This window comes from Seriola dumerili, unplaced genomic scaffold (assembly GCF_002260705.1).
Source record: "Seriola dumerili isolate Sdu_G_001 unplaced genomic scaffold, Sdu_1.0 BDQW01000149.1, whole genome shotgun sequence".
Taxonomy (NCBI): domain Eukaryota; kingdom Metazoa; phylum Chordata; class Actinopteri; order Carangiformes; family Carangidae; genus Seriola; species Seriola dumerili.
The window spans coordinates 16,961,659-16,977,212 of NW_019174404.1; the positions used below are offsets into that span (position 1 = coordinate 16,961,659).

Genomic DNA, 15,554 nt, shown 5'->3' on the forward strand with positions numbered 1-15,554 from the left:
TTCTGTCATACTACACATGCAGTCACACTCTTACTGCATAAACTGGCCCTAATGGGTTAATGTCAGGATGTTAACTGGTTTGGCCTGTTGATTTGCTAGGGACTGAGACAGCAATAAAATGCTTTTCACAAAAATTGCCATTAGACAAAATATTTTTTTTGATAAACAAAAAGGTTTGTACAATAATTCTATAATTGTAAATACTTAATACCAGTCTGGATTGCAGGAAGCTCCCCATTACATTTCAGTTTGAGAAGGAGAATATTTTTATTATCCAGAGTTGTTCTTGCAACCACAAAAAGTAACTAAAAAACTGAGAAAAAAAAACTTAACAATGCTTTGCTCTCTGTACCTAGATTCACAAAAATAGAGCCCCAGTATCTCATTTAGGTTGCGTCCTACACTGCAGTGCAAACTTTGAGGCTGAAAACTAAGGAAGCACAATTTATTCAATTTATTTATTTTTTCTGTAGTTTACTACAACAGACCCTTTTAAGACATTTGTTGCTGCACATCCATGTGACAGTGGCACTCATCCTAGATAACCTGTGCCTTACTATATGATATTTTCATGTTCTCCCTGTGTTCGCGCAGGGGAAGTGAAGTGAACTGGTACTGCAACATTGCCTTTAGGTGTGAATATGCGTGAGAATGTTAGTGTGTGTAAATGCCCTGTGACAACCATGCAGCTTGTCAAAGGTTAGCATGGGTGTATGCTAGCTCCACTTGATGCATGCTGGGATACATTCCATTCACCACACCCATTACCAACAATTAATCAATTTAGAAATAATGGATGAATCTTCATTTCTGCACAGTTTAGAACTTAACAAGGTCTCAGGTCTTGCAGGTCTCATGAAAAAGTGGCTGTGCTGCTCTAAGGCAGCCAGCAGCCTGAGGAGATAGTTGCATGTCATTACATGCACAGGAAATAGTTGCGGACTTATTTTGCAAGCAGCCAGTATTGTTCCTGTGACAGTTTTATGTCCTGAACATGTGAACAAGCCAGTGCAGCACGAATCTATAGATTGTCATACAGTATCTTTTAATTAAAGCAAATGGGACTATTGTACACACACTCTCTCTCTCTCCTTCTCTCTCTCTCTGTATGTGTGTGTGTGTGTCTGTGTATGTGCAGGTCTATTTGTCTGAGCCTGTCTGCAGTCAGAGGGCTGCTGCACCAGGTAAAACCTCTCACAGAGTTTCATAAATGAACTTCACACATTGACAGAAGTGGCCTCAGGCGTTTGCAGCCACTATATAAAGATCTGAAGCTTCTTCACTCATATTTGTTGGTGCACCCAGAGTCAACGCTTTTTGTGGCCGGTGAGGTAAGATTAAGGTCTTCATATGCCAGTAACATTTTAAACGGGTCAATTTACAAGCAATCTTATGTGACACCTGACCTCACAGTGTGTAAGTGGCTTGGACTCTTTTACTACAATGTGTTATTTTGTTATTTGTCATGGAGAAAAAAATTAAATTGAAACTGAAAGTAAAATGAGGAATATTATAGCCTTGGTATTGATTTTATTTTACTGTACCTGCAGAAACACTCAGCAGATAAATTTGACCTCCTACTGGACATGCATGTTGCATGTATGTAATGGCTGGGAAATACAGTCTTTTATGTGTAGCTAATATCTGTATAACAGCCAAAGTTTGACAGTCTGGCACGGCGTCATTATCAGGAAAAACAACAAGCAATTCCACTGTCACTATCATACTGCTGCTGCTAGTGTTGGCAGATTGTCATGAAACTAAGAATCCATGTGTTTTATGTTGTAATGATTTCAGTGTGTGTTCTGAGCAGCCATAGACCATTAGCTTGAGATTTATTTTATGTATTTGGCATACAACAGGTAGACTTACACAGTGTAACACATAACAAAAGAAAGAAAAGAAGAACAGCATAAAGTTAATTAAAAGTTTAAAAAAAGTTAAGAATAGAGACATAAATATAGGATCAATATGCAACATAGCTCATCATAAGTATTTAGGTCTCAGTCAAGGAACATACAAGTTTGACCTGGATTTAAAGGAGATCAAACCTGTTACAGATCTAATAACCTCTGGGGGCTTGTTCAAGCTCTGTGGTTCTCAGTGACTAAATGCTGCCTCTCCATATTTAGTGTGCACTGTGGGAACGGGGGGCTGGTGGTGGGGCTGGCTGAGACCTGAGAAAAGTAACCTAACCTGCTGGAAGGTCCCGTTTCGACATGATAGAGAGTAGAGATGAATGCCAACTCTAAGCCTTCATTCTTCTGCACCAAAGACAATTATCTCAGTCTGTAATTTGGAGTTCAGAAACATCCAATCATTTAGTCTGGGTGACAGAGCAAGGTAAATTTGGGTGTTGTCTGAATTATTATGATAGTTTATATCATTATTTTGTATAATATGGTCTAATGGAAGTATGTGAATGTTTAATAGGAGAGGACCAAGGATTGAGGATTTAATTTTTTTCTGAACAGATCTCAACCACTGCAGCAATGCCTCCCCCAGGTGTGTGTATGAACATCATCAATGCACGTCATAAGAAAGATGGTTATGGGACTGTCACCAACCCTGAGAAGTTCCTCAACCAAGATTTCCAGCAGCTGAAACAGTACTGTCTGATTCGAAATGTAAGGTACATCGATGAGATGTTCCCCCCTGACAGGAACTCCATTGGCCCAGGGATACTGTCACCCAGCGACCTGGCCCGAGTTGTGTGGGTGAGACCATCGGTGAGTGTTTTGGTGGCTGAAAAGATGGGTCCCTTATAACACTAAGTCGAAGAGCTCAACTAAGTGAGCTGTAATTACAGTAATAGTGGATTTACATTTACAAATGTAAATCCACTATTAACTACTGTTTTAGACCTGGTTTAGTCCGTCGCCTCCTGGGACTTGCTAAATGTTCAAATTTGTCACTTTGTTAGTTATGTAATTCTCCTTAATGCTGGAGAGGGAGGTACAGTGTTAGTGTGTTGTGTTAGCTCCCGTGCAAGCAGCTGCTTCCAAGAGTTTGCGCAGAGCCATGTCAGCAGCAACCCTTTCACGTAACCGTCACTGAATCTTTTGGTTCAGTATTAATGTAAAAATATAACACATAGAAATATATATATTTTTAATGACAAACTGCTGGGCTCAAAGACAAACTTGACAAAGCAGGCTATAGTCATAGTGTATTACTGTGTTGTTTCCTGACAATTGTAATATTAAACCTTTAAAAAGTTTTGTGTTGTCACCAATTCCTCTGTTTCAGAAAATTGTTCCCAATCCATCTTTTGTTGTCGACGGGGTCTCCAGATTTGACTTTGGTCAAGGCATTGTTGGTAGGGAAATTGCGTTATTCAAAATAATACATTTTCATTAAGAGAAGCATGCAGACAACAGGCAGAAAACAGGCAAAAGTAGGGCAGAGAGCATTTCTGCAGTAAACTGCACATAGTAAATACCTTGCACCTTGTAAATCTTGCTACATTTGAAATATTTCATCAAAATGCAGAAAACAACTGCTGCAATATATAATTTGTGCAGTAAGATAAATGACTTTAACCATACCTTCAGACGCAAACAAGCGACTTTAGTCCAATTTTAAACACACCTAGACATGTTAAAACCTGACTGTGGGCTGTGCTGTTATCAGTTGGTCCAACAGTGATGGCAAACTTCCAAATTTTGGAAGAAAAATGCAAAACCTACTAGTCTCTCCTCTATGTAAGGATTTCATCTTCATTCCTCATGGTGTGTCTCTCTAGATGGCCCCCCTTGGCCACAAAGAAAACAATTTCATTTTATTTAAAGGGGCTGTTAAGCTCATTTTCAGGTGCATACTTCCTACTAGAATAGGTTTTCATGTCTTAATGTTAAAAAAAAACACTATGCTAGCAAATTAAGTCTGAAAATGAATGCAGGTTACGGCTATGTTCACATAGCCTATACTCTCATTTGTAATCTTGGGACAGTTCTCCTCCTGGCTGTGTTAGCAGTCTTGATTGTTGCTAAACTATAAACCTGCCCTTACAAATTTTACTGTCATGCCTGCGTAGCACACTGTTCTGACAACTCAATTACACTTTTTTCACTCAGGAAACTGCTGGTTTCTTGCATCTATCGGAGCTCTGACGTTCCAGAATTTCATCCTTGGACAAGTTGTTCCTCTAGAGCAAAATTTTGATGAGGAGTACTGTGGGCTGTTCCATTTCAGGGTAAACCAACAATCATTGCTAACAGTAATTGTTCAAAAGTAGGTTCTGTTAAATGGTACATATCTCATTTTGCTGGAAACCTCTTCGTATCCTCTCCTTTCTCCTCTGTTCAGTTCTGGAGGTTTGGAAGGTGGGTGGATGTCGTCATTGATGACAAGCTACCGACAATCAATGGCAGACTAATCTTCGTCCACTCCAAAGACCCAACTGAATTCTGGCCTGCTTTGCTGGAGAAAGCCTATGCCAAGTATGGAAAAAACAGAGCATTGTTTCTCAATCATAAAATGAGTGGGATTAGTATTATTTTCAGAAAGTATGTGAAAGTAATTTCACACCCACTGTCCCACTTTCAGGGTGTGTGGTTCCTACTCAGACATGAATGCTGGAACTCCTTCTGAGGCTTTGGTGGACTTCACTGGTGGTGTCCACATGTGCATCCAGCTGTCAGATCCTCCTCCAAGCCTGTGGGAGCTGATGTGCAGAGCTGGCCTATCCAAGTCCCTGATGGGTTGTGGTACACCTCAGGGGGTAAGCACGAATATACCACACATAACCACAAAGCTGGTTCTTTTTGCTTTTGTTGAGAGAGAAGAATAAGAGCTAGAGTCTAGAGACATGTTTGACATTTATAATAACGAGAGAGAAAGAGAGGGTGGGGTCAAGGTTTTGAATGGGTGCCATTTACTGACATGGGAAAACTGTTCATCCACTTGATGCAGCTGTCACATTCAGTCATTATGTAATTTTCACATTATAAAGCGTTCATTTTACAAAATGTTTCACATGTTCATGTGATCTAGTTGGTTTATTGGCAAAGACCAGCAAGGTGTTACAAACCCCAGTGAAAACAGCCACTAAACACACAACGAGGAGCACAACTAAATAAAGTTACCCTGTGTGCATGAGAGCCAACAAAAAAACAACCCAGCCACATTAGCACAGGCGTTGACGATAAGCCAGCTAGTGATAGCAACTTTTGCCAAACAAATCCATAATATCAGTAACAGCAAATTAGCTAACGTTATCATGCCTTCTGCAGCCAGGCACTAATGAAAACAGACATGCAACCTTATGTAGCCATGAAGTTACGTACACATAGAGGAAGCCCCCAATTCTGGAAAGGTTGCTTTCACCTGAACACTGCGTACTGCACTGTGTCATCTCATGTGGGCGGTCAGTGTGTTTGTATAAACGTGGGGAGGAGCGAGGGTCTAGCTGGGAGGGACTCGCATACACTAACATGCACACACATCAGGACCAGATACCAAAACAAATAAGAAACTCAGATTACAACACACACACAGAGACGTTGTGACTTTGTTCTCTGCTCCATTACTGCACTATATCTTTACATAGAAAATAGTTGCAAAGAAAATATATGTATATCTATCTTGTAGGAGACATCTGCCAACACTGTACTACCAAATGGATTGGTCCAAGGCCATGCCTATGCTGTCACGGGTGTGAAACAGGTGAAGAACTGCATTTGCGTTAAAGGCATTGCAACATACAGAATTCTGTACTTCATATAAATAACACTTATTCTCTTTTTCTGGTGATGATTGCTGGTTAGATGATGAGCCGAGGGCAACCCGTAAACCTGGTGCGTTTGTGGAACCCCTGGGGCCAAAAAGAGTGGAATGGAGACTGGAGTGATCAGTAAGACTGACTCCCATCCAGCGAATGTTTCAGGAAGAACCGGCTTTGATTTGTTGCCTCAGAAGATATTAAAATAATTATTTTCCCATGAGTATGTGGCACATTGCAGATGCATTCACTCTCACATAGGCAATTTATTAAGGATCCTTTGTCAATTTGTGTCATCTTCTTGATGATAATCCAGACAGTGGCATATTAAAGAATTATGATTTTGTAAGATATATATAAAGGGATTAAGAACATTTGGAACACAAGAAGCCTCCCTATAGTTGTGTTATAGCAATCACCTTTGCACTATTATAAACTGGATGTGCTAGTTTAGAGTAAAACACAAGGGGGGCAAGTTTTGACAGGTATTTAACAGTTGTAATGTAATCTCATTTATTTTATATTAGTGAATGTAAATGTCTATACCAGACAGTACAAGGGCATTGCTTTTCACATTAGCCAAATGAACAGTACAGTGTCTTAAGGTACGTTTCCACTGTAAGAACATTCCCCAGGAACAAGGAAACTTTTGAGGAACTATGTGTTTTGACCGCAGGAACCAGGGTCTAAATTTTGTTCTGGGGTAATAGATTGACCCCCAAAAAAGTCCCTGGTCAGGGGGTAGTACTTTCCAAAGGTTCAGGAACTTTGGAGGGTGTGGTTTGCAGTGCTGAACATTTCTGATTGGTCGAGTACTCGCTGTATTTTATTTCACCTGCCATGTTTAAAAGCCCGCAGCTACAAGCTGACTGTTTTGTATTGATTCGAGTCTGTTGTTTTTCATTGTGGTTTGACATGGAGAAGAAAGCCTGAAACAGATGGGCCAACAATGATCAACAGTAGCACAACTTGAATCTCCTCCATGTTAACAGGCTAACTGTAGCGTCGCACAAATGATGATGCCAGCCTGTCCTTCGCTTTTATGGCGTCATCGTTGTATAGCCTTTGCATTCTTATTACCATCACCTACTGGACTGGAGGTGTAGTGCATTTACCTCTATTGCTTTTCCATACGTCATTGGCCTGATTTGCATAATCTTCCCAATGTTAATAAGAACAATTCATAATAATATTTCTTTCCTTTCTTTGACAACTTGTCCCTGAAGGTCACCTTTGTGGCAAACCGTGAGTCCTCAAGAACGCGAGATGTGCCTTTCAGTGGTTGATAATGGGGAGTTTTGGTAAGCATTTTAAAATCTAAATTTCATTTTTAAAAATGGCAGATGTATCAGGTACTATGTGCATACACTCACTGAACAGTATCTATACATAATTATAAAATTATAATTATAATTATCATTTCACTCAGATTGCATTTGAACAATTTACAACAACTGACAGATATGGAATTAATCCTTTTCTTCTACAGATCAAGTGAATCTCAAACTGATGGTTTCAAACTTTTCAGCATCTCATTCAGGACAACAACAATATTTATCTAAGTTAATGTCTCATACAGGATGACCCTGCAAGACTTCTGTAAATTCTACTCAGATCTCGATATCTGCTGCCTGTGCCCTGACTTCCTTGATGGAAGCTCATCTTGCCATTGGAAGACTTCCTTCTATGAGGGCAGATGGGTTGCAGGAACCACTGCTGGAGGATGCATGAATAACCCTGGTACTTTCAGAATATCAGAATTTATGCAAACCTGTCTCTGCATATCACAGTTTGAAAACCTCTGGTCTTTACTATCTAAACAAGGCAAACATGCCATTTTAGAGAGAGCAGAATTCGGAAAGAATTTCACATTGTTCATTTCTTACAGCCTCAATACAGATCAAATGAGTGCCCATGTTACTGATGTCTCAAGTACAGGTTATAGCTATATTCTATATTCCTTTATTACAACAAATCTCATTGAAAAAATAAAACCAACAATTAGATTGCATTTCAAGACAATCCGACTTCTCTGGCCTTGGTATATATTAAGTATTTACGGTGCATCCAACACTGAGATTAAGAGCATTAACGTGATGTTTGTTTGATAAGTCTGTTCTGTTTTTCAGTTTACGGTTACTAGACAAGTAGACAAATTTGTTTTTACCTTCTTAAATTAATCAGCTGAATTAGCCTACTCTTGGCAAAATGGTATGATGCAAAATTGTTTGCCTTTTTGTCCTCCAGCGAGCTTCTGGACTAATCCACAGTATCGGGTCAAGATTGACAAGTTACTCAATGAATGTTCTGAGACACAGGGTTCAGACAATATGCTGGTGTCTCTCATGCAAAAGCCTGACAAGAGGAACAGACGCCTGGTCAAAAATCTCCACATTGGATTCTCGATATTTGAGGTACATATTGCTCTTTATCCTTCAACTTTTTTGTTTCTGTCACACATTGGAGGACTATTGTAAATATTACTCAAATTAAATGAAAACAAAAATGCAAATGATGTGTCAGCATGTTGAATGTACACACATATTTGTACTTGAATTTTGGTAAATAAACCTTTGCATTTAATCTTTTCATAATGTCATGATTTCACTTGTACTAATTGTTTTGTTTTGTCTCCAACATAAACTAATTTTCCTCTGATTTCATCCAAGGTGACTGATGAGGTAAGTAACTTTTTTAGCCCATGTACATATCGTTGACCTATATTGGAGATTGAGATAAGCTGCATTGAAATAACACATCTCCTTATCACTGTCATTGCAGTACAAGGGTGAGAGAGGGAAGTTCCCAGCCTCTTTCTTCACCAGAAACAGACCTGTGGCCCAAACTAAAACCTACACGAATTCACGTGAGGTGATGCTGTTACTGATGTTAAAGCCTGGTGAATACCTGATTGTGCCGTCCACCTTCAGTCCCAATGAGACAGCCTCCTTCATCCTGACCATCCTGTCCAAGGCAGAGACCCATGTCCAGTAAGTCATTCACAAATCACTTATTAGCTTTAACATTTTGTAGATGAAGGTTATAGTTAATCTAGATGTCACAAACCATGTACTACAAGCCTTGAAAAAAATGCAGTAATGCCACAAGCAATGTTGGGGTTGAAAACTGTAATCAACTCATCACAAATTGTTACTTTTGGTACCCAGCACAGCTTCATCAAAGGTGCCTTTAAACAACTCCAAAGCTTCTACACCCACACATCCATTCTTTCATTTTGAGAGACTAATTGTTGTTTCACAAGCAGTCCTAGAATTTGGAGGGATTTACTTACCATCTGAACTATTGTAGCCTCAGTGCAACAATCTTAACGATTCTTAACTAAACTACATAACTACTATAACTAATGGCCAAAGTTAGCAAGCACACATGTACATAAGACAACTGTAACTGGAATTACAGGGAGTTGCATTTCTCCTGTTTTGGTAAAGACTAACAGCCTTCCTGTACCTTCATGCCCTGTGAAAAGCCAACATTAGCAGGTCTTGGACTAGTCTGTACACAGTGAACACAGAGACCAAACTAATACCCTCCAATGTTCCAAATGTGTGTGTTTTACTGGGATAAGCAACTGTTATGTAATCACAAGTTACTGTAACATATTTGCTAGATGTACTGATGTCTCTTGTCTTTCCTCTCAGTGAGAATTCTGGTGGCCATGACCACAACCATGCAGAAGAGGTATGCAAGATTTTAATATATATTGTAGACATTATTTTGGTATTGCTGTTATGTTCCATGTTGTTTATTATACTGATTTCACTGATAGTGTATGCCACTCTCCTGCAGCACTCACCAATCGAAAATAAAGAAGATGACGAAAATAAGAGAACCTTCTTCCGTCAGTACTCTGACAAGGTGTGTCTTAAAGCAATAGCTTAACATTTTGGGAAATATGATCATATATTTTCTAGCTGAGAGTTAGATGAAAAGATCTATAACACTCTCCAAGGTGCAGTAGCACTCAACTGCAGTCTCCACCAGCGTTGACTAGATTCCAGAATGTTGTCATAGAAACATGCTTCTAACAACATATATAAAATATGGCATGTTATTATTCCCCCTCGATATGAAGTTAACCATGAATGGTAACCATCATGAGAGCCAAATACAAGTCTTTCATTGTTTCCATTTCATTTCCAGTATGAAGAAGTGGATGCTGAGCTGCTACAGACGATTCTAAATGACAGAATCCTGAAAGGTTTGGACTGTAAAAATCTACTTACAAAAATATTCAAACATAGTTATCTTTTGTGGCACTGCTGTGTTTCTGGGTTTGGCCAAATTGAGTGTCATTCTATTTTTTCTATTTTTTGTTTAGGAGACTTGAAATCTGGAGGCTTCAGCATTGACGCCTGTCGCAGCATGGTTGCTCTGATGGATGTATCCTCTTAAGTGATATACGTTGTGAAGTAAAAAAAGTTTCTTTTCTCCCTTTTTCTCTGTATCGGCAAATTAGCTTATGGTTAATTTAGTTAGTGATATAAAACACATAAGTAGCGTATATCAGCGACATGCTGTCAGGACAAGCAAGGCCATTGTCTCTGCAAGCTAGGTTGATAGGATGATACAGCTATATACTAGTGATAGACAGGTGTGTTTGTCAAGCTGCCCTTCACTCGGGTTAGGTAGTTGGGAGTGAAGCTGTTTTTTTGGATCTACTTGCCTATCTTGTCCCTGCACGCCACCGGTTCACATGCCAAACCCTGCCTGCCCTTTTGTTAATGTAACAGCCAAGAATACATTTAAAGGTCAGTCCAAGACATGAAACAGCATGTGCTGATGTAATACCTTAATGGAATGTTAAAGACATCTATCACTGGCAAACTGAATGGTGAGGAATTTCTGCGTCTGTGGAAGAAGGTTGCCTCATACAAGGTAAAAGGAACCAAGTGAAAGATGAAACATGTTTCATAATAAAACATCAGATCAGAATGATTTACTGATCATGGTTTGTGTGTTCTCACTGTCTTGAGTTTCACATAACTAAATGTCTTCTCTTCACCCAGGACATTTTCTTCCTCACTGATGTTTCAAAGACAGGAACACTGTCACTGAGTGAGCTCAGGAATGCAATCATGGCCTCAGGTAGACAATGAACCAGATCTTTTCATCTGCTAAGGACACATGTAATTGAACCATCCTGGAAGTTATCCAGGTGCCCCATAAATAGTACACACCAGCTGTGGATGAAGTATAAGTTGTGTATTGAAACTCCTACATAAGTGAAGTATAATATAAATTTGTGGGGTCATGCAATGGTTAATAGAGTGGGAAAGAAGAAGAACAAAGTTCTGCCATGGAAATCTGTATTCATGTTTTTAGACTTTTCTCAACTCTAGAGGGGAAATCTCTTTGGTGGAACTGCTACAACCCACAGCCACCTGAAATGTGATGAGAGGCCCCAAGTAAACTTTATTGTAAGGGCTAAAAAGGTCAGGAACCTAGACTAAAATAAAAATGTGCATATTGTATTATGATATTCATAGATGCATTGAATCCTAATATTACCTCAACTAATACCTCAAGAAGAGGTTACATAAATGAAAACATTTAACAAGGAAGAAACAGCTGTGGCTGGTGGCCAGCAACCACACAAACCACAAAAAACATAATAGGTTCTATGTCTGAACAAGAACAGGCTGGGATGTTTCAACCTAGAAATATTTATTTCCCATGTGAAGAACAAGTAGGGTTTCTACAAGTATACAAGGGTGGTGTATCACAGCAGTGACAGTGTGTTTATAAATTTTACACATAGACTGCTTTTATGCACACGAAGGGTTTTAATCTTGACGATAAAGAATGAAATGCATCAGGTGTTATTGATGTATGCAAATTTTCCCTTGCCGTGGAACACATGATTAAGCATGTAGCAGGAACTATCTTAATGTTATGTCCATGTTAATGTTTTCATATAGTTTGGCATGAGTTTACTAGCTCTACTCCAAACCTTTCAATTAAAAAATTGATGACTTGTCTGTCATCTGTATTTCGATTACGTAATGTCATCATCTGCTTTTGTTCATCACAAACTGATTTAAACAGATGAGGGACACAATGATGAACAATTTAGCACTTAACCAGAGCCAATTTGTATTTTGCATTATTATAATACATGCAAACATGGACAGTCAAAGCGCATTAAGCATCTTTCACAGCAGACATTTGGAATTGCCATAGCACAGGTGTTGGTTATAACATTAACAATGGCTCTGTTTTATTCAAGAGTCCCATAGAGCTACGACAGTGTGACAGTGTCATGGCTTAGAGAAATAAAACAATAATCTGTAGGTGAATCAATGACAAAAACAATAGTTGCTAAAATAAGATGTTGCCTGAACTCTTGTCCTAAATGTGTGTTGGTCAGGAAAGAGGATCAACGATGACATGCTGAATCTGATGGCTCTGCGCTATGGTGCCTCCTCTGGACACATAACACTGGAGAGCTTCATCAGTCTAATCCTGCGCTTTGACTGTATGAACCGTAAGTAAATCTGCACTCTACTCTCTACTGTCATAGCAAACAACACTTAACTGAAATGTCTGTTTTATACTTCATTTTGTTTTTGTGTGAGTGATGCTCACAACAGTTTTTACTCCTCCTTGGAGTGCAATACTCATTTCAAACATTTTAGAGTGTAAAACCTGCAGAATAACATGTTTCTATGACAGTAAATGCAAAAGCTATAAAGAATAGTCAACAGTTTGAATCTCTGCAACGGTCCTATAGTTAAGACAACTTTTCTCCACATTTAGGCAGGGTTATCTGCAAAAGAGACATAGTCACATCAGTGAAGGAAATCAAAAGCACTTAGGTAGAACAAGCAGTTGACTAATAGTGGAATGACTTTATGTTAAACATAGACCTAAACTAAAAGTGGATCTGGATAAAGAGGAGGGAGAAGAAGAGAGTGGATCTGCAGCTGTCGGTTTGATAATTTTGCTACATCAATGAGTAAAAAAAATGTTTGAGATGAAAAACACATGGATCCAGACAATAGCTGTTACTCATTCATTCATTCATTCAGTTATTCCATGGACAAAACATGCAAACAGTGTCTGTCCACTGATGCTTTCTCTAGCGCCACCATGAGACTCATGTTTATAATTTTCAATGAAGTGAAATTTCAGTTTGTCCATTATTTTGGTTTATGACAAAATACCTGAATACTTGTCTCATCAGTGTCAGCTGTACTTTTGGGGCTGAGAGAAGGGCGAGGACACTGTAATTTCCTTATCCTGAATTTGTATTTTTCAGGTTTTTATTAATATGTGCATTAGTGGTGCACATTAGAGGTTCCATTAAGCTACTAAGGCTTAAAGTGTGGTACACGATTAAAATATTTATACCAATTTAACACTGACATTATTTTGACATACTGGTTCGCAGTTTTCTAGGTCAAGGGGAGATGCAACATTAATGATGCTGGGGACGGTCTTCTTTTTTTATAAAGTGAAACATAAGGATCAGTGTCCCTCTCCACCCCAGTAATTCTTGTACCTCTAAGTCCCTTAACTTAGTACCATTTGTGGAATTTTTGATAAGTATAGTGTGTTTGCAAGGCAAAGCTGCTCTGCTACTGGGTGTGCTATGGTAAAACTTACAGTGTGTCCATTGCATTCAGCTGACAGTACACCATTACTTCACATGCAGTATGAGGCAACAGGCAAAGCTAAAGTAGTCATGCTGATGAGAATGATATGTGAACCAAGGATGTGCGTCTTTCTCAATAGAAATCTTCAGCCAGTTGTCTGACGGATTGAACATGACTCTTCGCGAATCTGAGGTAATAAAAGTTCTTTAGAGTTGTGAACATTTCTTGAAATTTGGTTTTAACCTTTCATAACCTGCACAGCTGTTACCTGGAAATATCTTATCGGCAATGTTGCAGATATCATTCCTCTACAGTTCCAGTTTTCTGTGATGAAATGATAATGGTTTTAGGTAGGCTGAAGCACATGAATAATCTATGTCTTTATTTACAGTGGCTGTACCTTTCGATGTACACTTAACCTGACAGAGAAGATGAGCTGCAGGATTCATTTGGAAGTGCAGCAACAGATGTGAAAAAAATAAAAATAAAAATAAATAAAAATATGCTATTCTGCAATTTAGCTATTACATGGTTTGGAACTATGGTGCATTTACTTCATTCTAGTGCAAAATAGAGTGGACCAATGGGATAGACACACAGTGTAGCAGACATAGTATTGTCTCTCTGATTGGGTACTAAGTGGGTTACTATGTTTTCTGTTTTACTGTGAGATGGGAATAACATAATTTTTTTGCCATAGAATTGGGTACACAGCCTATATCGCTGGTGCCCAGGGGATGAACCCCACTGACTTTGGTGATCCTCCAACCTATGATGGTTTTCAGTATAATTTCTTGAAAACTATTGGACTGGTTGCCATGGAGTTTGGTACAGACATTCACGCCTCCCTCAGGATGAGTAGTAATCCCTTTTGGAATCCCTTTACTTTTCATCTAGTGCCATCAGCAAGTAAAAATTTTACTCTGTCCAATATTTTCTCAGCTGCAGGTCATCTGCCAAATATCAAATTTAAGTATGTTAGCATTAAAGGTGGACATGTAAGCATGCTGACATTGACATTTGCGTAGCCTCATTATGCTAATAGCGTGGCTGTAGATTCTTAGTATTGTTAAGCTTATTAGCCAGTCTCTCAGATGGGATATTTTACATTTGAAGCGGGTTCATACATTTTCTGTTTTAGGTGGGGATGGATTTTTTTAATCACTTTGTACTTAACAAAATAAAGACATTATCCAAACAGTTGGCATAAATCAATATTTCTTTCATCCCTTATAAATGCCTTGCAGATATCTTGAAATGTGGCAAGGCATTTTCCTTGTGAGATAGACTTATTTAACATGGCATACACACAAGTCATGGCATTAGAGATGGGTATATCCTTGTGATACAAGTTAGGATTAAAACACAAACTTCTGAGAGAACATACTGCCTTTTGATCTGTATAATCTTATTTTGAGTCTAAACTTAGGAAGGAAGACAATGTTAATGATATTCAATATATACTTTGAAGGGTATTCAAGAGAGAAGTGGTAAAATCAATAAAAATTATGAAGTGTTGAATTTCTTTATAATCTGCTCCAAGAGACAGAAACACAAGCATGAGATATTTATCAGTATGTATTTATTAATTTAAGGAATAACAGAACAGTTTAAATTATAATAGATAATTGAGTAAATTTGAGCAGTTTAAATAATGATTGAACATTAATGTTAGTACTTACTTGCAAAAATCATGTAGAGTAAAATCCAGACCACCACTTAAAATATTAATAGATTTTTGATTCCAGTGATTGTTCAGTGACTTAGTTTTACAGTATGAACAGAAAGAATGAAGCATAAATGAAGCAGTTGCAATTAAGCAATTTTCTTAAGGCGTGAATAAATAATATTGGCAATAACATTAATGAATCATACTCAAAATGTGAACATTACTGAAGAAATCATTGATTAATTACTGATTATTGATTTGGATGCTAAAGTAACACTTGTATTTAGGTTAGTTGTTGTATTTGCAGCACAGTTGTCAACAAAGCAGCCAGGAATATGGATGTTGAGTATTTTGCAAGCTCTGTTCCCCCACTTGTGGTTGAAGCTAGAAGAAGCAAAAAACATATAATTAGACTGGAATGACATTTATCACTGAAGCTAAATTGTATTATTTTCTTAAAAGCTCTTGTCATTATTCTCATGGTTGAAAAACAGATCAAACTTTATATTTGTAGCACCCTGTGTAAGATTAAACAAATAAAATGCCA

The 15,554-nt window shown here is 38.3% G+C and overlaps 1 protein-coding gene across 3 annotated transcripts; it reads left to right on the forward strand.

Moving 5' to 3' along the window:
• Positions 1–1,194: 1,194 nt before the first annotated feature.
• On the forward strand, positions 1,195–14,501 carry LOC111225630 (calpain-1 catalytic subunit-like). Of its 3 annotated transcripts, none has more exons than XM_022750614.1 (22): positions 1,195–1,331; positions 2,475–2,729; positions 3,250–3,319; positions 4,077–4,195; positions 4,309–4,442; positions 4,549–4,723; positions 5,593–5,667; positions 5,769–5,854; positions 6,949–7,023; positions 7,302–7,462; positions 7,970–8,136; positions 8,392–8,403; positions 8,504–8,712; positions 9,382–9,421; positions 9,530–9,598; positions 9,884–9,941; positions 10,062–10,123; positions 10,550–10,618; positions 10,750–10,828; positions 12,111–12,227; positions 13,478–13,530; positions 13,730–14,501. In XM_022750614.1, the coding sequence occupies exons 2-22, from the start codon at positions 2,493–2,495 to the stop codon at positions 13,754–13,756; spliced, it is 2,094 nt and encodes a 697-aa protein (XP_022606335.1). In that variant the 5' UTR covers positions 1,195–1,331; positions 2,475–2,492; the 3' UTR covers positions 13,757–14,501. The 3 variants fall into 3 exon arrangements, with proteins under 3 accessions (XP_022606335.1, XP_022606336.1, XP_022606337.1); XM_022750615.1 differs by having other exon boundaries at positions 1,195–1,326; XM_022750616.1 differs by lacking the exon at positions 1,195–1,331 and adding an exon at positions 2,273–2,343.
• Positions 14,502–15,554: the final 1,053 nt, after the last annotated feature.